The 18,500-nt window shown below is 42.1% G+C and overlaps 1 protein-coding gene and 1 pseudogene across 1 annotated transcript; both read left to right on the forward strand.

Annotated features, from left to right (window-relative positions):
• Nucleotides 1–696: 696 nt before the first annotated feature.
• Nucleotides 697–7,040, forward strand: LOC125538632 (serine/threonine-protein kinase STY8-like). Its single transcript, XM_048701888.1, has 14 exons — nucleotides 697–1,062; nucleotides 1,172–1,257; nucleotides 2,888–2,960; nucleotides 3,045–3,155; nucleotides 3,895–3,942; nucleotides 4,149–4,282; nucleotides 4,500–4,607; nucleotides 4,683–4,756; nucleotides 5,597–5,772; nucleotides 5,880–5,963; nucleotides 6,317–6,397; nucleotides 6,487–6,537; nucleotides 6,646–6,786; nucleotides 6,920–7,040. The coding sequence occupies exons 1-14, from the start codon at nucleotides 712–714 to the stop codon at nucleotides 6,983–6,985; spliced, it is 1,584 nt and encodes a 527-aa protein (XP_048557845.1). The 5' UTR covers nucleotides 697–711; the 3' UTR covers nucleotides 6,986–7,040.
• Nucleotides 7,041–17,846: 10,806 nt separating this feature from the next.
• On the forward strand, nucleotides 17,847–17,931 carry LOC125541819 (annotated as a pseudogene).
• The last annotated feature ends 569 nt before the right edge of the window (nucleotides 17,932–18,500 follow it).

Here is an 18,500-nt window from a genome sequence, read left to right on the forward strand (position 1 = left end):
ACGTCTGCTGACCGAACCTCATGATCCTTTCTGTATCGCATATCATGTGAAATATTTGAGCAATAAAACTTGATCCATAAAGAAAAACAATATTTCTGGAGAGGACCGATGAACTGAAACTTAGAAGTGAGATGACATGTATGTCAATTCCTATAGAGAAAGAGATGTCATTTGGTGCACAGGATAGGATTTTTTCCATTGAGTCTAGGCTAATGTTTTTTTCCTCCAAAATGTGAAGGATTGATTCCTATCCTACATAGGAATAGGAATCCATTCCTACAAATTAAAGAGATTCAAAGAAATTTTTCCTTTGCAAATCCTATCCTATAGATTTCCTATAAAAATCCTATAAACTACAAACCAAAGAGGCGTTAACCTGAACACATAGCAAGGATCGTGTCACTATATTAAAAAAACAAGGATCGTGTCGTGTCACTATGTCCCTCCCGTGCCACGCCGGGGCGTCCTCTTTTTCCGCCATTCCTTGGTTCGGGCTCGGCTCCTCCTCAGCGATTGGGCGTGCGTGGCGGAGGAGAGATGCACGAGGGAAAAGTAGCCGGCCGGTCGGCGCCGCCCTCTAGAACTAGAAGATTCTGGCCGGCCGCAACCGCCAAGAGACCTCCCTCGGATTCGCCAACCCACTGAGCCCGCCGTACGTCGTCGTCACCGTCCCTCGCTCTTCCCACTCCCACTCCCATAAAGCGCGCCAGGATGGCCGCAGCGTTGGCCCACACGCGCGGGCGGATGGCCGACAGCGACGCCCAGGAGAGCTGCTGGCCGCCCGGGGCCGCCGCCGCCTCTAGCCACGGCGGCGGTGACGGGGCACGGCTGTCCGGCGTGAGTAGGGAGATCTACGACCGCCTGCGGGCCGCCGGCAACCACGAGGCGCTCTCCGACCCCTTCTTCGACCGCGTCCTCGAGGACCACTACGAGCGCCTCCCGTCCAGCTACTACGTCGACCTGGACGTGAACAAGGCGGAGGACGTGCTGCTGCACCGCCGGATCCTCGCCGAGTGCGCCGACCCCGACAATCGCCCCGTCTTCCACGCACGCTTCCTACGGGTAATCCATTCATCCATGCATTAAACTGAATCTTCCCTGCACACTGTGGAACAAGATGTTTGCAGTGTCGCTTACTTTATTAATTATTGTGCTCTGTTTCCATGGGCAGTACCTTCATGAGGACAAACTGCAGGATGCTGAGTCTGCTCCGAATGAAAACGGTGACTGTGGAGGCTCTCTGGCTTCCGATTTGAGGTACGTATAGGTTCAGCCACCCACCCACTCCAACGCCTGGTTTACACTTGATCATCTGTTTTAGAGGAAAGTTGTTTGATCATTCTCGCACACACACAAAAATGTTGGACTTCTTTCAAATATAAAGCTTGCTTTTATTCTGATTTGTAAATCCTGGATGGCTTGCCCAAAAGATGCTGATAGCTTTTCTGTTAGCCTGCGTTGCAGCTCATTTTTATTCAAAAAACAACCGTGTGGCCCAGTGGTTCTATTTCTCATAACTTGACAGAAAGGTTTTAGCTTAGCATGTTTTCATTTGGAGTGAATTCCGAATTTTACCCCCTAATTTGACATTTTTGACACTAATTACCCCATTTAGTGAAATTTCATTCATTTTACCCTATTTAGCAAAAGTTCTGCCATGATTTACCCCGTTTAAAATTTTGCAAGTGTTCTGACCGATAGGTCCCAATTGTCAGGTCCAGCTGACATGCCTGTTCGACGGTTTTTTCCCGCCTAATTTTCTCTCTCTCCTAAACCGGTCCTCGCAGCTTCTCCCAACCAGACCAGCCCGATGGAGGTCGCTCGCGTCGCGTCCAACGCACAATGCCCGTGTCGACCACGCTCCACACTCATGCTCCCGCCCAGACTTTTGACCGCACGTACCCGTCAAGCTCGCTTGAACCTAGGGTTAGGGATTGTCAGGCATCAGCAATGGCGTCGACGGCAGCGACGCTATTTCATACCTCCTCGTGCGGCGCTGTATGGTCGTGACATCAACGCAAGAAACGACCCCGTGAAATCCGGCCCTGACAATCTCGCCGACGTCTGGCCGCGACATCAAGGCAAGAAATGACCCCATGTAATCCGGCTCCGTCAAACTCGCCGACGTCGGCGCGTCCATGTACGTGACCCGATCAGGTTGTGCTTAGTTGATGGTGGGTCTATGGCGACCGCTAGTCCAACAAATCAGTGAGGTTGGCGAACAAACAAGCCCTCTCAGTCATACCCCCATTGCACATGGTTTTAACCATCTCCATCATATATATAGCAATTTGTGTATTCTGAAATTTGTCCCGACTCATGCATTGGCCTGTGAGGAGTTTGATTCGGACAGAATTAAAATGCTTATTATTAGAAGATCACGTGTATACATATCACCCTTCTATAACTGGCATACATTGATCTAAAGTTTCTTTTTCAACATTTTGAATATTGTCGAAATTCTTTTACTTCTTTGTTTGCGGCAGGATTGTGCGTGTGAATTGTGGCAGAATGCTCACAAAATTTTAAAAAGGGTAAATGTTGGCAGAACTTTTGCTAAATGGAGTAAAATGAATGAAATCCCGCTAAATGAGGTAATTAGTGTCAAAAATGTCAAAATAAGGGGTAAAAACCGGAATTCACTCTTTCATTTGCAATCTGGAATGATATATTCAAGTTGAACCATAAGACTATCTGGAATGATATGCAGTTTGGCATGGACGACTTCCAAATTATTTGGCCTGTCTTTTCTCCACGCTTTTGTGCTCACTTCCTATAATACTAGTATTTCACAGTAGTTTGGCAAGCGGCGTATTTTGGGCTACCTTTTCATAAACCTGCCTGAGCAATGAACTTTGATCCTTAGTTGCCATTTAAATTTCCACAGGAGGGATACAGAAATTCAGCTTCTTCATGAAATTATATTTTCTTCCGTTGACAAGCCAAAGCTCCTTTGTCAGGTAAAGACATCGGAGCATCGGTCCATCGGCCGTGTCATACTACTTGTATCAACTTCTATAAAATTTCGAGTTATTGTTTTGTAGCTAGCTACGTTGGTGTGCGATCTTGGATTTAACATTTGTGAAGCACATGTGTTCACAACAACAGATGGATTGTGTTTGGGCATATTTGTTGTTGATGGCTGGGAAACAGAGGTAAACTTAGAGGATGGTTATACTGCAGCACATCTATACATGTGCGACATCTTAACGATAATTCAAAAGTGGACGTATTTCGCCGTTTTTTTAATAATGTTTGCCAGTGTGGATTTCGTTTGGCTGTGTGCATCCTAATTATGCAGAGAGGCTGGATGTAATCTTAAACCTTTTGTGTAATAAAGAGCCCCTTGTCCAAAAAAAAGTGGACGTATTTGTGCAGTTCCGATTACTTATGATAGCATTACGATTAATTGCATCAGCTTTACGTCATGTCGTTTGTACCGAGATGGTGACAAACAGTCGTACGTGTATTCAATTATTTTATACTACTAGTTTGTTTGCTGGCACATCTCTGGAACTGCATAACCTGTCCTTTGGACTCGGATTCTTACACCAGAAGATCCTGGAAGACACATAACAACTGTTTACATAGCAGTGCCAATTGGCAAAAAATACCAGTTTATGTGTTTCCCCTAGTTATTTTCTATGAAATAAAAAATCTTGGGCACCATCTTAGTTGATAGCTATTTAGCTTATAACGTGGTCATAGAACCTAGAGCTGTATTTTGACATTTGCCCATGAATTTGGAGTGCATGCTAGGTAAGACGGAGTAACCGAGTTCTCAATGTGCTCTGTACATTCTTATGAAAAGTAGTGGAGCATCTGTAGATTATATTGCACATAGTTGCTTTCAAATATTTCCTTGAGTAAAATATTGCCTGACGCTATATGCAGGAGACAGATGATTTGCTGCAGCAGCTCAAGGAGACAGCAAAACGTAATGTATGATTTCTCTTCTTTTTTAGTTACATTACGTACTGAATACTTCACATTCTTAGGTTTCTGCCTGGTCACTTATACATAGGTGCTGGTAATTCAACTTTTCTAAGTATGCAGATGCAGTTGCTGTAAACGCATGCAGTCAGCATTGCAAGAATTAACAAGTTGTGTCTAACCTTTTCCTAACAACTTTAACTTGTGGTACGCAGCCCTCGTTATCTAATCTAACAAGTTCAGCCTCGGAGAGAATATCAGAGCTGCAAGAAAAGATTGGAGAATCTGAATTTGACAGGGATCTGTTGCAGATTGAAGAAAAGATTGCGTCTGGATCTTCTGGAGACTTGTAAGAACTACATAACACTTGCTTAGAAATAGAGGAAAGACAGCCACCACTTAACTGCTACTCTGCTACTGTGGGCTGCATGCCTTTTCCTTGCATATTTACAGATGAAATAGGTTCACAAGGGACACTGCCAACAAACATAGTGAAATCAGCTGTATTATGATTTGGGGAAACTTCCGGACAGTTCAGTAACCAGTGTTCCTTTTTCATTTTGCAGATATCGAGGAACTTACCTTGGTGTGGATATTGCAATAAAGTACCTTAGAACTGGACATGCTAATGATGATTCAAAAGTGGAGTTTTTGCAACAAATAATGATTTTAAGGTATGTTTTTTTTATTTCTGTGACGCATAAACGACTTAGTTCCAGAAGATGCTAACACAATATAAACATGTCCAGGAGTGTTAATCATGAAAATGTCATTCGCTTTTATGGGGCATGCACAAAGCATCGAAAGTATCTTATTGTAACAGGTCAGACACTAATATTGCTTGTTGTAGTTTTAATAGCAATCAATATCCTTGTTGCAGACTCACATGAAAATACTGTTATCCATTGGCACAGTTACACTATGAATAGCATTGGTGACTAAAAATTGGAGGTCGTGCTTAAATAGCTATTGATAACACATTTGATAAGCTTGATTTAGAAAAAAAAAAGCTGAGCTCAAAAGACGGGGGATAACTCCCGTCTTCTACGCATTTTGGTAGGGACTTGAAGAGCAGATAAGTCAGACAAGAATATCTACACCATGCTGGATCATAGTACAAGTCAGACAAGAAGGCAAGATATGTCTGATTAGAGGAATCCTGTTGATCATAGTACAAGTCAGACAAGAAGTACAAGTCAGTCAGCCTATCATGCCTATCATTTGGTAGCCACTATTTCATGTATGAGATATTAATATTTGTCTCCATAATTACATAAAGTTGCATTTTGGAATTTAATAGGAAAATTCTACACCATTTATATATGAGCATAAAGAAGATGTGCCGCTGGACATACTCACTACCTGAAGCTTGCTTACAATTTGTTCACTCTCATTCTCTGCATTCATTCTACGTTTTCGTCTTGTGTGTGTATGTAGATCGCTGTTGGGGCGGATCCCTGCACTGGTCAGCTGCTTATGTTTTATTATCTGTTTGTTTGTACAAACTTTTACTTCTCATGTTTCCAATAGTGAAAATCGGAGGCCTCTGGTTCCCACTTAAAAAGAAATCTGTCAAGAGTTCATTTATTTAGTTATTATGAAGCAGTTTGTAATTTTCTGTTAACTGATATTTTGCTCTTTTTATTGTCTGTGATTGCTTCAGAGTACATGGCTGGAGGTAATCTGTATGACTTCCTTCACAAGCAAAAGAATACCTTGAAGCTTTCGTTGATTCTTAGGATTGCTATTGGCATCTCGAAAGGGATGGATTATTTGCACCAGAATAACATCATCCATAGAGATTTGAAATCTGCCAATTTATTACTTGGTGATGGTCAAGTATGCATATTGTTCTTTTAGGGTCAAGTGTGCATACTGTTATAAAGCCATGTACTTTTCAGGTCAAGATTATAAAATGATAATTGGTTGTGGTTCTTTTAAAATAGGTCGTGAAGATTGCAGATTTTGGTCTCTCGCAAGAGGGAGACATGACTTCTGAAAATTGCACCTATAGATGGATGGCACCTGAGGTGTGTTATCGGTTTGTTCATTGTCCTTTAGCATCCTTTCCCCTTCCTAGAAAATATCCAATATCCTATATTTGCTCGACCACTCTTTTGTTGCTGCAAGACACATATATACCAAGACTAAATCCCTGAACCTCGTGCTGAAACTATGTGCTATAACTTGATAATGAATAGCCTGTCCTGTTTTCGTTCGCTATTTATTAGTCATCCACATCTTCACAGCAAGTTTATGAAGAAATGCATCTTTCTGTGTACTATCTCAGCTTTCACTTTCGTCAGAGCTCAGAAGACAGGTTCTATGGAACCGAGGCATTGTGCCTACGTGATGTACTTATTAGAATTTCTTGTCATGCCAGGTGATAAACCATAAGTCTTATGATCACAAGGCAGATGTCTTCAGCTTTGCTATTGTTCTATGGGAGTTGGTCACTTCAAAGGTAAAACGTTGGTGTTCGGTGTTCAGTGTTCATCGAACATCAGTACTTTGATTAAAGGTAATAACCTTGCTTGGTCCTGCGCTATACAGGTCCCATATGAAAACCTGACACCATTGCAAGCGGCACTATCAGTAAGGCAGGTATGGCATTCGAGGAAATGAAGTTGAATTACAGTTTTGGTATTGGGCATCAGCTGTCGATAATGGACGTGCAAGTATGAGAAGTGAGCGTTGTTCCTTGTTTGTCAGGGACTTCGCTTGGTGATTCCCTCGAGCGTGCATCCGAGATTGTCTAAATTGATTCAACGGTGTTGGGGTGAAAACCCCCATACGCGACCCGTTTTCTCTGAGATCACCGCAGAACTGGAAGATATCTTGCAGACTTTTCAGGTTAGCTTGCTGCTGGATCTGTAGGCCTTAAGGCTCGTGAGGAGATGGATTTTAAAAACTAGATGAAGTGAAGTTATTCTGGTTAATATTTGACGGGTTCCTCGGACAAATGAAAAACAGCATGTTCCTGCAGGCCGCCTCCAGCTCCAAAGGAAGCCATCGACATACCAAACAAAAGATACAGATGAAATCACAGTGATAGAAAGAAGGCGCCGACCCAAGTAGCTTATTGTCGCGCGCAAACAGTGGGACATGCGTAGACCATATATATATATATATGCCATGTACATATTTTTTCTGGCCGGTTGTTTTGGTTACCCCTATAAAATCTCACAGGACGAACTGGGTTAAGTTAGCACACGCATGCTACATAACCTAAGGGATATACTTTTATATTTTATATGGTTATTTGTTTTGTGAGTGGATTATAGTTCAATGTGTTTGGATTTTTGGTTCATGTACCATTATGAGTTCATCTTGTAACAAGATGAGATGAAAACGCCATTATCACATGTTCCATTTTGGTTATTACTCCCTCCGTCCCAAAATAAGTGTCGCAAATTTAGTACTCCCTCTGTCCCAGAATAAGTGTCGCTGATTTAGTACAAAGTTATGCGACACTTGTTTTGGGATTGGGGGTACTAAATTAGTAGTACAAATTTTGTACTAAATCAGCGACACTTATTTTGGGTCGGAAGCTGGTTTATTGATGAATAGTTGCTACATTTTGCTATACATTGGACGATTGCTTGCTGCAAATTGCTGTGTAATTGCTTGTTGGACCATATACATTGATATACCGCTGTGCAATTATCTGTTGGACCATATATATATTGATATATTGCTATGTCATTATTTTGCTTGATTGAAGTATATATGACTGAGAAGGCGTTGTGGGATGATGCCCATTTGAAGAAACTCATTGAAATATTACGAGAAGTTGAAAATGGGAATATACCCTCTGGTTATTTAAGTAAGAAGGGTTGGAATAATATTTTGGAGAAATGGGAAGCAAGAACATGAAAGAAGTATCCGAAGGATAGATTCAAGAATAAATGGGATGCAATAAAAATGAGTATGTTTGATTCATGTAGCTGACAAATGAAGCAACTGGATTTGGATGGAATGATGCAAAGAGAACGGTTGATTGCTCGAAAGAATTGTGGGATGAACATCTTGTGGTAAGAGTTTGCATTTCCTTTTTCAATTATCATGCTTTATTTCTTTGTAGTGTCTCACTTGCACTCTTATTATTATTTCAGAGATGCCAAGAGAGGACAAAAAAGAAATGCAATCATTTGAAGTTTAGAAAACAGGAACCGAAGCACATTGAAGTTTTATGTGTCATATTTCAAAATGTACATGTTACTGGGGCTAGTGCTTCTTGTGCTAGAGATATATTCTCTCATGAATCAAGTGATGGTAATGCAGGTTCTTTGGAGAAACTCGATGATAGTACTGAAATAAATTTGTCATTTTTGGAGAAACCAAAAACAAGCAGGAATCGCAAGCAACCCTCTAATGCAAATGAGAAGAAGGTGTTGGGGAACGTAGTAATTTCAAAAAAATTCCTACGCACACGCAAGATCATGGTGATGCATCGCAACGAGAGGGGAGAGTGTGATCTACGTACCCTTGTAGATCGACAACGGAAGCGTTTGGTTGATGTAGTCGTACGTCTCCACGGCCCAACCGATCAAGCACCGAAACTATGGCACCTCCGAGTTCTAGCACACGTTCAGCTCGATGACGATCCCCGGACTCCGATCCAGCAAAGTGTCGGGGAAGAGTTCCGTCAGCACGACGGTGTGGTGACGATCTTGATGTACTACTGTCGCAGGGCTTCGCCTAAGCACCGCTACAATATTATCGAGGACTATGGTGGCAGGGGGCGCCGCACACGGCTAAGAATATGATCACGTGGATCAACTTGTGTACCTCTGGGGTGCCCCTGCCTCCGTATATAAAGGCTCAAGGGGGGGTGCGGTCGGCCTAGGAGAGGCGCGCCAGGAGGAGTCCTACTCCCTCCGGGAGTAGGATCCCCCCCCAATCCTAGTTGGAATAGGATTCGCGGAGGGGGGAAAAGAGGAAGGGGGGCCGGCCCCCTCTCCTTGTCCTATTCGGACCAAGGGAGGGGAGGGGCGCGTGGCCCATCTCCGGCTGCCTCTTCTCTTTTCCACTAAGGCCCACTAAGGCCCATATACCTCCCGGGGGGTTTCGGTAACCTCCCGGTACTCCGGTAAAATCCCGATTTCACCCGGAACACTTCCGATATCCGAACATAGGCTTCCAATATATCAATCTTTATGTCTCGACCATTTCGAGACTCCTCGTCATGTCCGTGATCACATCCGGGACTCCGAACAACCTTCGGTACATCAAAACGTATAAAGTCATAATATAACTGTCATCGAAACCTTAAGCGTGCGGACCCTACGGGTTCGAGAACAATGTAGACATGACCGAGACACGTCTCCGGTCAATAACAAATAGCGGGACCTGGATGCCCATATTGGCTCCTACATATTCTACGAAGATCTTTATCGGTCAGACCGCATAACAACATACGTTGTTCCCTTCGTCATCGGTATGTTACTTGCCCGAGATTCGATCGTCGGTATCCAATACCTAGTTCAATCTCGTTACCGGCAAGTCTCTTTACTCGTTCCGTAATACATCATCCCGCAACTAACTCATTAGTTGCAATGCTTGCAAGGCTTAAGTGATGTGCATTACCGAGAGGGCCCCAGAGATACCTCTCCGACGATCGGAGTGACAAATCCTAATCTCGAAATACGTCAACCCAACATGTACCTTTGGAGACACCTGTAGAGCACCTTTATAATCACCCAGTTACGTTGTAACGTTTGGTAGCACACAAAGTGTTCCTCCGGCACACGGGAGTTACATAATCTCATAGTCATAGGAACATGTATAAGTCATGAAGAAAGCAATAGCAACATACTAAACGATCGGGTGCTAAGCTAATGGAATGGGTCATGTCAATCAGATCATTCAACTAATGATGTGATCCCGTTAATCAAATGACAACTCTTTGTCCATGGTTAGGAAACATAACCATCTTTGATTAACGAGCTAGTCAAGTAGAGGCATACTAGTGACACTCTGTTTGTCTATGTATTCACACATGTGTTATGTTTCCGGTTAATACAATTCTAGCATGAATAATAAACCTTTATCATGATATAAGGAAATAAATAATAACTTTATTATTGCCTCTAGGGCATATTTCCTTCAGAAGCATGAGAAGAGTCCCTTCTTACAATTTTACAAGCAAACATGTGAGAAGATAGAAAGTGGAGTGAACAAGATAACCTCAAGTGTTGAAGCATCATCGGCAACCTCCAACCAACCATGTGATGTTGTCCTAGATTAGGGGGTTTAACCACGTTGACCCTCCAAGCATGGTCTGGGACGAGGGCCCCTAGACAACCGACCAGTGGGCCATGCTTGGTTGCCCCCACGGCGTACTCAAGATCGAATCTTACGAAGACTTGGTGCATACTCCAAGACACGATGCAATCGTTGGCATGTTTATCCCTTGATGTAACCGACCTACATATAACCCTAGGTACCCCCTATATCTATATAAGCCAAGGGGTTTTAAACCGTAGGGCAAGTTTCATTCACATACGATCTCGAGGTAGATCATCGTGTACTTTGTACCACATCGACAATCAATACAATACAAACAGGGTGTAGCAATTTACCTCTTCAAGAGGGCCTGAACCTGGGTAAACATCGTGTTCCCACTTTGTGTTGTTACCATTGAGCCAGGATCACCAGCTTGGGCTCCCTACTCGAGATCCATCGGATTCAGCTTCGACATTGGTGGCCCATACAGGTCCCTCTGCATGATCGAAGTGGCTCGATGGCTCGCCTCTGGATCAATGATGGCGTCGATTGTGGCATGACTGTTCTACCGGGGCAATTTTTTGTCGTCTGCACACTACAAGAAATATGTCAACTTATGACCTTCTGTCAGTGACCCTCGAAGAATTGGTCATAAATTTATGACCATTTTAGACCAATTGGTCAAAAGCTGTTCAGGGGGCTTCAAACCCTAAACCATTGCGACCATTTTGGTCAGAAAGGTCGTAATTTCCTTACACGAAATGGTCACAAAGCAAACAGTGCTAGTCCGCTGCCTTATTTCTAGTTGTTAATGACCAATATAGATGGTCATATCCTTGTAGATTGTGGTGGGTTGTGATGACTAGGCGCCATCTCATCAGTTTTGCCTGTGTCATGTCCATGTGGCAGTTTTTGCCCTAGGTTGTGAAGCAACCTATATTTCTATCATTCCCAAAATTCCCAAAAAAATCTCATAAATTCTTTGGGTCATATCTTCATCAAATATGTAAAAATCCTTCCTTGCCTAGTTCAAAACTAATTCAAAAATATTCATTTTCCTATTATGTTCACAACAACACTTTATGAAGGAAGTGCTATTTATATATTCTTGATTGCCCTCGGAATTTTTGGGCACTCTTTCCTATCCAAGTCATTACCGCATGACAAAATTCAGCTCCATTTTCCTAGCAAATCTTCCTCGGTAAATTTCCAAAGTTTTTGTCCACCTAGAAGCATTGTGAAGGAAGTACCTTTTTTATATCTCTAAATGACATGAAATTTATACAGTTTCTTCATATGCCCAAATTATCACCCTTCTCCACATTGCAGCTCAGTCAAATCATCTCTGTGAGCCCAGGTTCAATTTATATTTTATGGCCAAATTGGCACGTTGCAAAGCAAGTGTTATATAGACCCCTCCTATTACCCTCAAACTTTTCGGGCACTCTTCCATACCCAAATCATTTCCACATGATAATATTCAGCTCAATTTTCCTAGTAAATCTTTCTCGGGAAATTTCCAAAGTTTCTACCTCGAGAGAAGCTTTGTGAAGTAAGTACTAGCTAGGCTTACCCAAATGATCTGAAAATTGACCAGCGCATGACCATACCTGAGTACCTTACCTACACCAATTTTGAGCTCATTTCATTCATCCAATCTCTCTCACTAGTTTTCCCAAGTTTTTGTCCATAGAAGAGCATTGTGAAGGAAGTACTACTTTGGCATGTCCAAATGGTATCAATTTTCTACAATGCTTTCCTATGCCCACATAACCATCCTCCACAAAATTTCAGCTCAATCCATTCATTATTTCTAGCCCAGCTTCAACATTCATATTTTTGTCCAGCATGGTACTTTGCAAAGCAAGTACCACCTAGGATCCTCCTTTTGAGCTAAAAATTTGTGAAGACATTCTCCTTAGTAGATGATCATCCTCAGCCAAAACTCACGCTCATTGGCCATGTGCATTTCCCGTACCGCTAATCAAACACTTGGCTGCTAATTCATGTTTGAGCATCGATCGGTCTTCTCGTGAGAATCTTATGTTGTAATTTTCTTCCTAGCACCAACCTGGGGAGTGCCCAACCCACTAGACATGCCTAAGCCGCCCAGAACACATGGCAACATTACGGTCACGCGGTGACCATGCGATGGGCATGCGAGTTTACGCGCTCTAGAGTTGGGGCCCTCGGCCACCGCCCAAACCTCGACGTATCGCCACCAAACCATGTATTTATGATTAAATAGGTCCTTATGTAACTAGAAATGATTTTTGGAAAAAATAAATAGCAAACTATGAGGTAGCTGCAGTTCAAATTTGACCCGCTTCCAACTGAATCGGCGGAAATTTGTCTTTTTCATGAGATGTGGATCAAAATTTTTTACACCCAACCATTTTGTCAATTGTGCATTAAATATGGCCTAGTATTTTATAAAAATGATTTGGTCCAATTTTGCAACAATTATTTGGTAGTTCCTTCACAAAAAAACCTCCTTTCGGGCACTCGAAAAATGGAAAATGGTTTTTTCGTCCAAAGAAAATGAAAACTTCCTTAGGCAACATTGTTTGCCATTCCAATATGCACCCTTGTGCACAATATGAGATCATTTGAACAAACTATGCCATGAATGTGGCCATAAGATTGATCATTTGGCTTGAAAGCCATTGATTTCCACACAAGATAGCTCGTTTCTGAGAACACTTTTTTAAAATAATTGCCATATTAAAAGTTTGTTATTTTTCCTAGGAACTTGGCCACATATTATGAAACAATGCGAAGGTTTCCCAATTTTTTGATTTTTTTTGAAATTTTTATGCCCGTTTCAAAATGCGGTCAAAACGGCGGGAATGACCGTTCCTAGCTAGTGGTTGAATCTTGGAATTTTGTTGGTGTTTATCTAATTAAATAGATACTTATGTACCTAGAAATGATTTTTGGAAAAAATAAATAGCAAACTACAAGGCAGCTGCAGTTCAAATTTGACCCGCTTCCATCTGAATCGGCGGAAATTTGTCTTTTTCACGAGAGGTGGATCAAAACTTTTTACACCCAACCATTTGGTCAATTGTGCATTAAATATGTCCTAGTATTTTAGAAAAATGATTTGGTCCAATTTTGCAACAATTATTTGGTAGGTCCCGCACAAAAAAACCTCCTTTTGGGCACTTGAAAAATGGAAAATGGTTTTTTCGTCCAAAGAAAATGAAAACTTCCTTAGGCAACATTGTTTGCCATTCCAATATGCACCCTTGTGCACAATATGAGATCATTTGAACAAACTATGCCATGAATGTGACCATAAGATTGATCATTTGGCTTGAAAACCCTGAATCTTCACGCATGATATCTCATTTCTAAGAACACTTTTTAAAAATAATTGTCATATTACAAGTTTATTATTTTTCCTGGAAACTTGGTCACATATAATGATACAATGTGAAGGTTTTCCAATTTTTTGATTTTTTTTTTGAATTTTTGACGCCCGTTTCAAAATGCGATCAAAACGGCGGGTTTGACCGTTCCTAGCTAGTGGTTGAATCTTGGAGTAATTTTGATGTTTCTCTGATTAAATACATAATTATGTACCTAGAAATGATTTTTTGAAAAAATAAAGAGCAAACTATGAGGTAGCGGCAGTTCAAATTTGACCCGCTTCCTACTGAATCAGTGGAAATTTGTCTTTTTCACCAGAAGTGGATCAAAGGCTTTTGACACCCAACCATTTGGTCAATTGTGAATCAAATATGGCCTAGTATTTTATAAAAATGATTTGGTCCAATTTTGCAACAAATATATGGTAGGTCCTTCACAAAAAGAACTCAATTTGGGCACTCGGAAAATGGAAAATGAATTTTCCGTGCAAAGAAAATGAAAAATCCCTTAGTCAACATTGTTTGGAATTCCAAGATGCACCCTTGTGCACAATATGAGATCATTTGAACAAACTATGCCATGAATGTGGCCATAAGATTGATCATTTGGAACCCTGAATCTTCACGCATGATAGCTCATTTTTTAGAACACTTTTTAAAAATAATTGCCGTATTACAAGTTTATTATTTTTCCTAGAAACTTGGTCACATATAATGACACAATGCGAAGATTTTCCAATTTTTTGATTTTTTTTGAATTTTTTTATGCCTGTTTCGAAATGCGAGCAAAACGGTGGGTTTGACCGTTCCTAGCTAGTGGTTGAATTTTGGAATAATTTTGATGTTTCTCTGATTAAATAGACACTTATGTACCTAGAAATTATTTTTTGAAAAAATAAAGAGCAAACTATGAGGCAGCTGTAGTTCAAATTTGACTCGCTTCCTACTAAATTAGTGGGAATTTGTCTTTTTCACCAGAGGTGGATCAAGGCTTTTGACACCCAACCATTTGGTTAGTTGTGAATCAAATATGGCCTAGTATTTTAGAAAAATGATTTGGTCCAATTTTGCAACAAATATATGGTAGGTCCTTCACAAAAAGAACTCAAGTCGAGCACTCAAAAAATGATTAAAAATAGCTAGAAAGATAAAAAAATGCATGAAAATTTGTGATCATCCATAAAATGTGGTCTAACTTGAGTGATAAATCTAGTTGAGCCATTTTGGAAAATATTTTTGATAGTTGCTTCACAAAACCTCCTAGTTTTAGTACTTAGAAACTATTTCAAATCATAAATTTTCTGAACCAATGAGGGCACTTCCCACGGATCACCCCAATGTAGCCGATCTGAACCGTCCACATCCGACGGATCCAATGGCTCTCACTCACCTCTCAGGTCTCTCTCTCCCTAACCCAAACCCTAGCAGCCCCCTCTCCTCGCTCCATCCAGATCTCTCTCCCGCGCCGCTGCCTGTCTCCTCCTCCCTTGTCCTCGTCTCATTGCCGCCTTTATCACGTCCTCCCCGTCCCTGAGCTCCTTCTGCGACGTGACCTGATTGAATCAATCCCTCTCCCCTCTCCTCCCAATCCCGATCCAGTCCTCTCCCCGCCGCTCCAACCCACCCACCGAACTGATCCCGATTCTCCTCCGGTCAAGACCTTCTCCCCCCGATTCCCCCCCAATTCCAACGCCACCGACGACATCCATCCATCCGCAGCTCTCCCTCCTGCCGTGGGGATGGATGAGGAGTTCCTCGCCCCTCAACCACCCATGGATGGATGTGGACGGGGCCAGGACGGCGCCGGCGCTGGATCTGCACCCACCTGCGTCTCGATGGGGCAGCACAAAGGAGCACACGACTGTGACGCCGCCCTCGCCGGGATGCCACCACCACGCGCCTGAGCCATGGAAGACGGGGAGGAGTGCCTCCCTCCGTCGTACGAGACGCCATCATGGAATCCAAGAGGGAAAGGAGGAGCATGGAGGTGTCCCTCCGGCCCACCGTACTGACGTCCGATGCCATGGAGGTGTCCCTCCCCTCCCCTCCCCTCCTCTGCTTCTTCTTGATTAGATCTGATCTGATTCGTGAAGGGGGTTTGTGCAGGCTATCACCATGGTAAGCCGAGGTGTTGCGGGTGTCGAGGAAGACGATGGTTCGGGTGTGATAGTGAAGAGAGGATAGTGTGCAAAGGGGGAGGATGTCGGTTCATCCCCCTGTCCGAGGTGCTGCTTAGATTACTCAAGGGTAAAATCATCCAACCTGTCCCAGTTTGGCTGCTTGGTCCACTCTAGCTCCATTCCGGCCTCGGTGTCCAGTGATTTAATTTGTGGTTGCATAGTAGCATCAACATTGTGTGCTAATGTTTAGCACAAATGATGTACATACGGTGTGTATTTTTCTTTAGTCACAGAAGTTAGAATAGCATCTTCACTGTAGTTCTACTTGCAACTCAACTAAACTGCAGCATAGTTCGAATATAACACATGACACTGATTCCGACAATGGAGTCCAACATCAGGCTTGTGATAAGCTGGTTTGTTGTCTTTGTTGGATGGAAAACATTATCTTGTTTATGCAAATACTTGATAGGCTTTACACTAATACATACTTTACATGTTCAAGCAAATCCGATGTGAAACTGGTCATCTTGTTCATGCAAATCCAGACACTCTAATGCATTATCTTGTATTGTATTAGTATGATAAGTATGCGAATCCAGTCTTGTATTGCAACACTTGGATTATTTATTAATATAACCCAGCAGCGATGCTTCCATTTTAACACATGTACTAGTGTGCTAAAACTACTACTGTACCTGCTTCTTCTTAGCCTGAGTAGTACATCAGGCTTGCATTAACTTGTAGCCTAGTCATTGCAATCATCTTGTGTAGTCTATCAGAATCCATTCTCCTGCTCTTTTTCTTGTACTGTATGTCATCCATTGTTCAAACCTGTTGGTAAGTTCTTGTAGTGTGTCGCTCTGTTCAGAAGTGCATTTTTATTTTAGGATTTGCTTCCTGTGTGGTACTGGATGGCTGAGTATTAAAATAATTTGGTTACTATCGGAAGCACTTTAATTCTATGGAATTAAACTTTGAGAAGCATGCATGCATACATATATATACATATATATATATATGTGTGTGTGTGTGTGTGTCTGTGTGTGTGTGTTCAATTTGTCTAGACTACGTGATGGCATCCTATGATTTTGTTTAACAGCTTTCGTATTATCTTCTTATTTCTCTTGTCCTTGTGCAGCAGGATTTGATTCTGTACAAGGGGTTCATCGTGCCAGGCTCCTCTTTTTTGATGCTTCCATGCAACGGTGGTGGCGATGGTGCTGTTTGGCATCGGCTACAAAAACACCCTGCCATGTCATGTCAATCAAGTTAATTATATGTCGCTCTTTTCATGTTCTGCTTCATACATACATGCATATGTGATGGCTCCCTGCCTCCCTGCCTGCTACATCTCCGCTTGCATAAATAAAAGAGAAGAAAGAAACGCTCAGCTTAAAATAATTTTAATGAGCAGCACATGCCTTTCATTTTACAAGATGGTCATTGTATCATGATAACTGGATCATGTCTATGCCACATACAAATCATTGAGCAGTGTTCCTGATGCTGATGGCATGTTACCTTGAATAATAATGTTGACAGGAGCATTTTGGTTGCACGTTTGCGACTTCTTGCTTGAATCCCAAAGTTTCAGATCAACGTGGGGTTCAATGTTTGCTTTCCATTCTTATTGTCCGTCTTAGATCATTCCCAGTTCACTGAATCAAGTTGCTTGACCTACCTATCAGGCTAGCTCACATAGTTGTATCTGCCGTGTCCTTTCCAGTTGGACATGCGCAAGCTATGTTTTTACATAAGCTCATTTGAAAATCACATACTAGTAGCAGCAAAGTTTAGTGCAATAGTTGTCTGTCAACGTTCAGTGCCAGCTGCAAAATTCAGTTATGCACAAGCACCATTTAGTAGCAGCATAGGTATATAGCATTCATTTAGCGGCAGAAAAATCCAGTTCATTTTACTCGCTGCTCTCTTTGGCATTTACAGTCTTGGACTCTCTGGCTGCTCCTCCTCTGGCCAATGGTGAAGCGCCGACGAGGCCAGCAGCAAGGCAATGCGGCGGGATCGTGCTCCCGTGATCGTCTGAGGCGCATGCTCTGCTGCTCAAGGTATGATTACCTGTTGATTCCATGGTCTCGATGTTTTTCTCCTACATGGTTCGGAAGGTGAATCTGCCATTTGAGAAGTCAGACTGTTTAGGGAATTTCCGTGACGATGATGATGTTGTGCTGGGCAGAGGATGTGAAACATTTAGACTGTTGTGGCCTTTCCGGTCTTTGATGATCTAAAATTGAGCTTTTTAAAACTGATGCCTAGCATGCTATCAACGTTTTTTTGTTCCTCATCTAGAGATGCAGCTCTCTGTGTTGGTTTGATATAATGTAGAGGAGTTGCATGTAAATCGTTTGTCAGCTGAGCATATGATGTTACAAGGAGATGCTACTGAGATTTACGTATCTTAAACCGAGCTTTTTTAAAACTAATGCTTGGTTGATCTAGTTCTAGTATATTAGTTGGCTGTGAGAGTCTACTGTTGTTGGTGCTTTGTTGTCATTTCTTTTTACGTCATTGAAGAATAAAAAAGATAAGCATTTCTCCAGCCAATGTCTGAAGTAGTTGCCGATGTGTAGTCATCGGCTGGACCTATGCATTTCATCAGAAGTCAGATATAGCTTGGACTATACTTCTGAATAGAATTGAAAATTTTCTCTTTCGTTTATTTGTCTTTAATTCTTTGGATCAAACGACTCTCTTGAACACATGTTCGTTAGTGTGGTGATGGTTAAACAACTACAGCAGATCAACGTTTTTTTGCATTTTTTCATTTCCCAACCTTGGATAGTTTGCCAAAAATAAACCCTTAGATTCGTTACCATTCCTTTGA

Source organism: Triticum urartu, chromosome 2, assembly GCF_003073215.2.
Source record: "Triticum urartu cultivar G1812 chromosome 2, Tu2.1, whole genome shotgun sequence".
Classification (NCBI taxonomy): Eukaryota; Viridiplantae; Streptophyta; class Magnoliopsida; order Poales; family Poaceae; genus Triticum; species Triticum urartu.

Coding starts and splice junctions, on each gene's coding strand:
- LOC125538632 (XM_048701888.1), top strand. CDS start 712: ATGGCCGCAGCGTTGGCCCACACGCGCGGGCGGATGGCCGACAGCGAC. Junction 3,156..3,894: donor TTGATGGCTGGGAAACAGAG/GTAAACTTAGAG, acceptor CGCTATATGCAG/GAGACAGATGATTTGCTGCA. Junction 3,943..4,148: donor AGGAGACAGCAAAACGTAAT/GTATGATTTCTC, acceptor TGTGGTACGCAG/CCCTCGTTATCTAATCTAAC.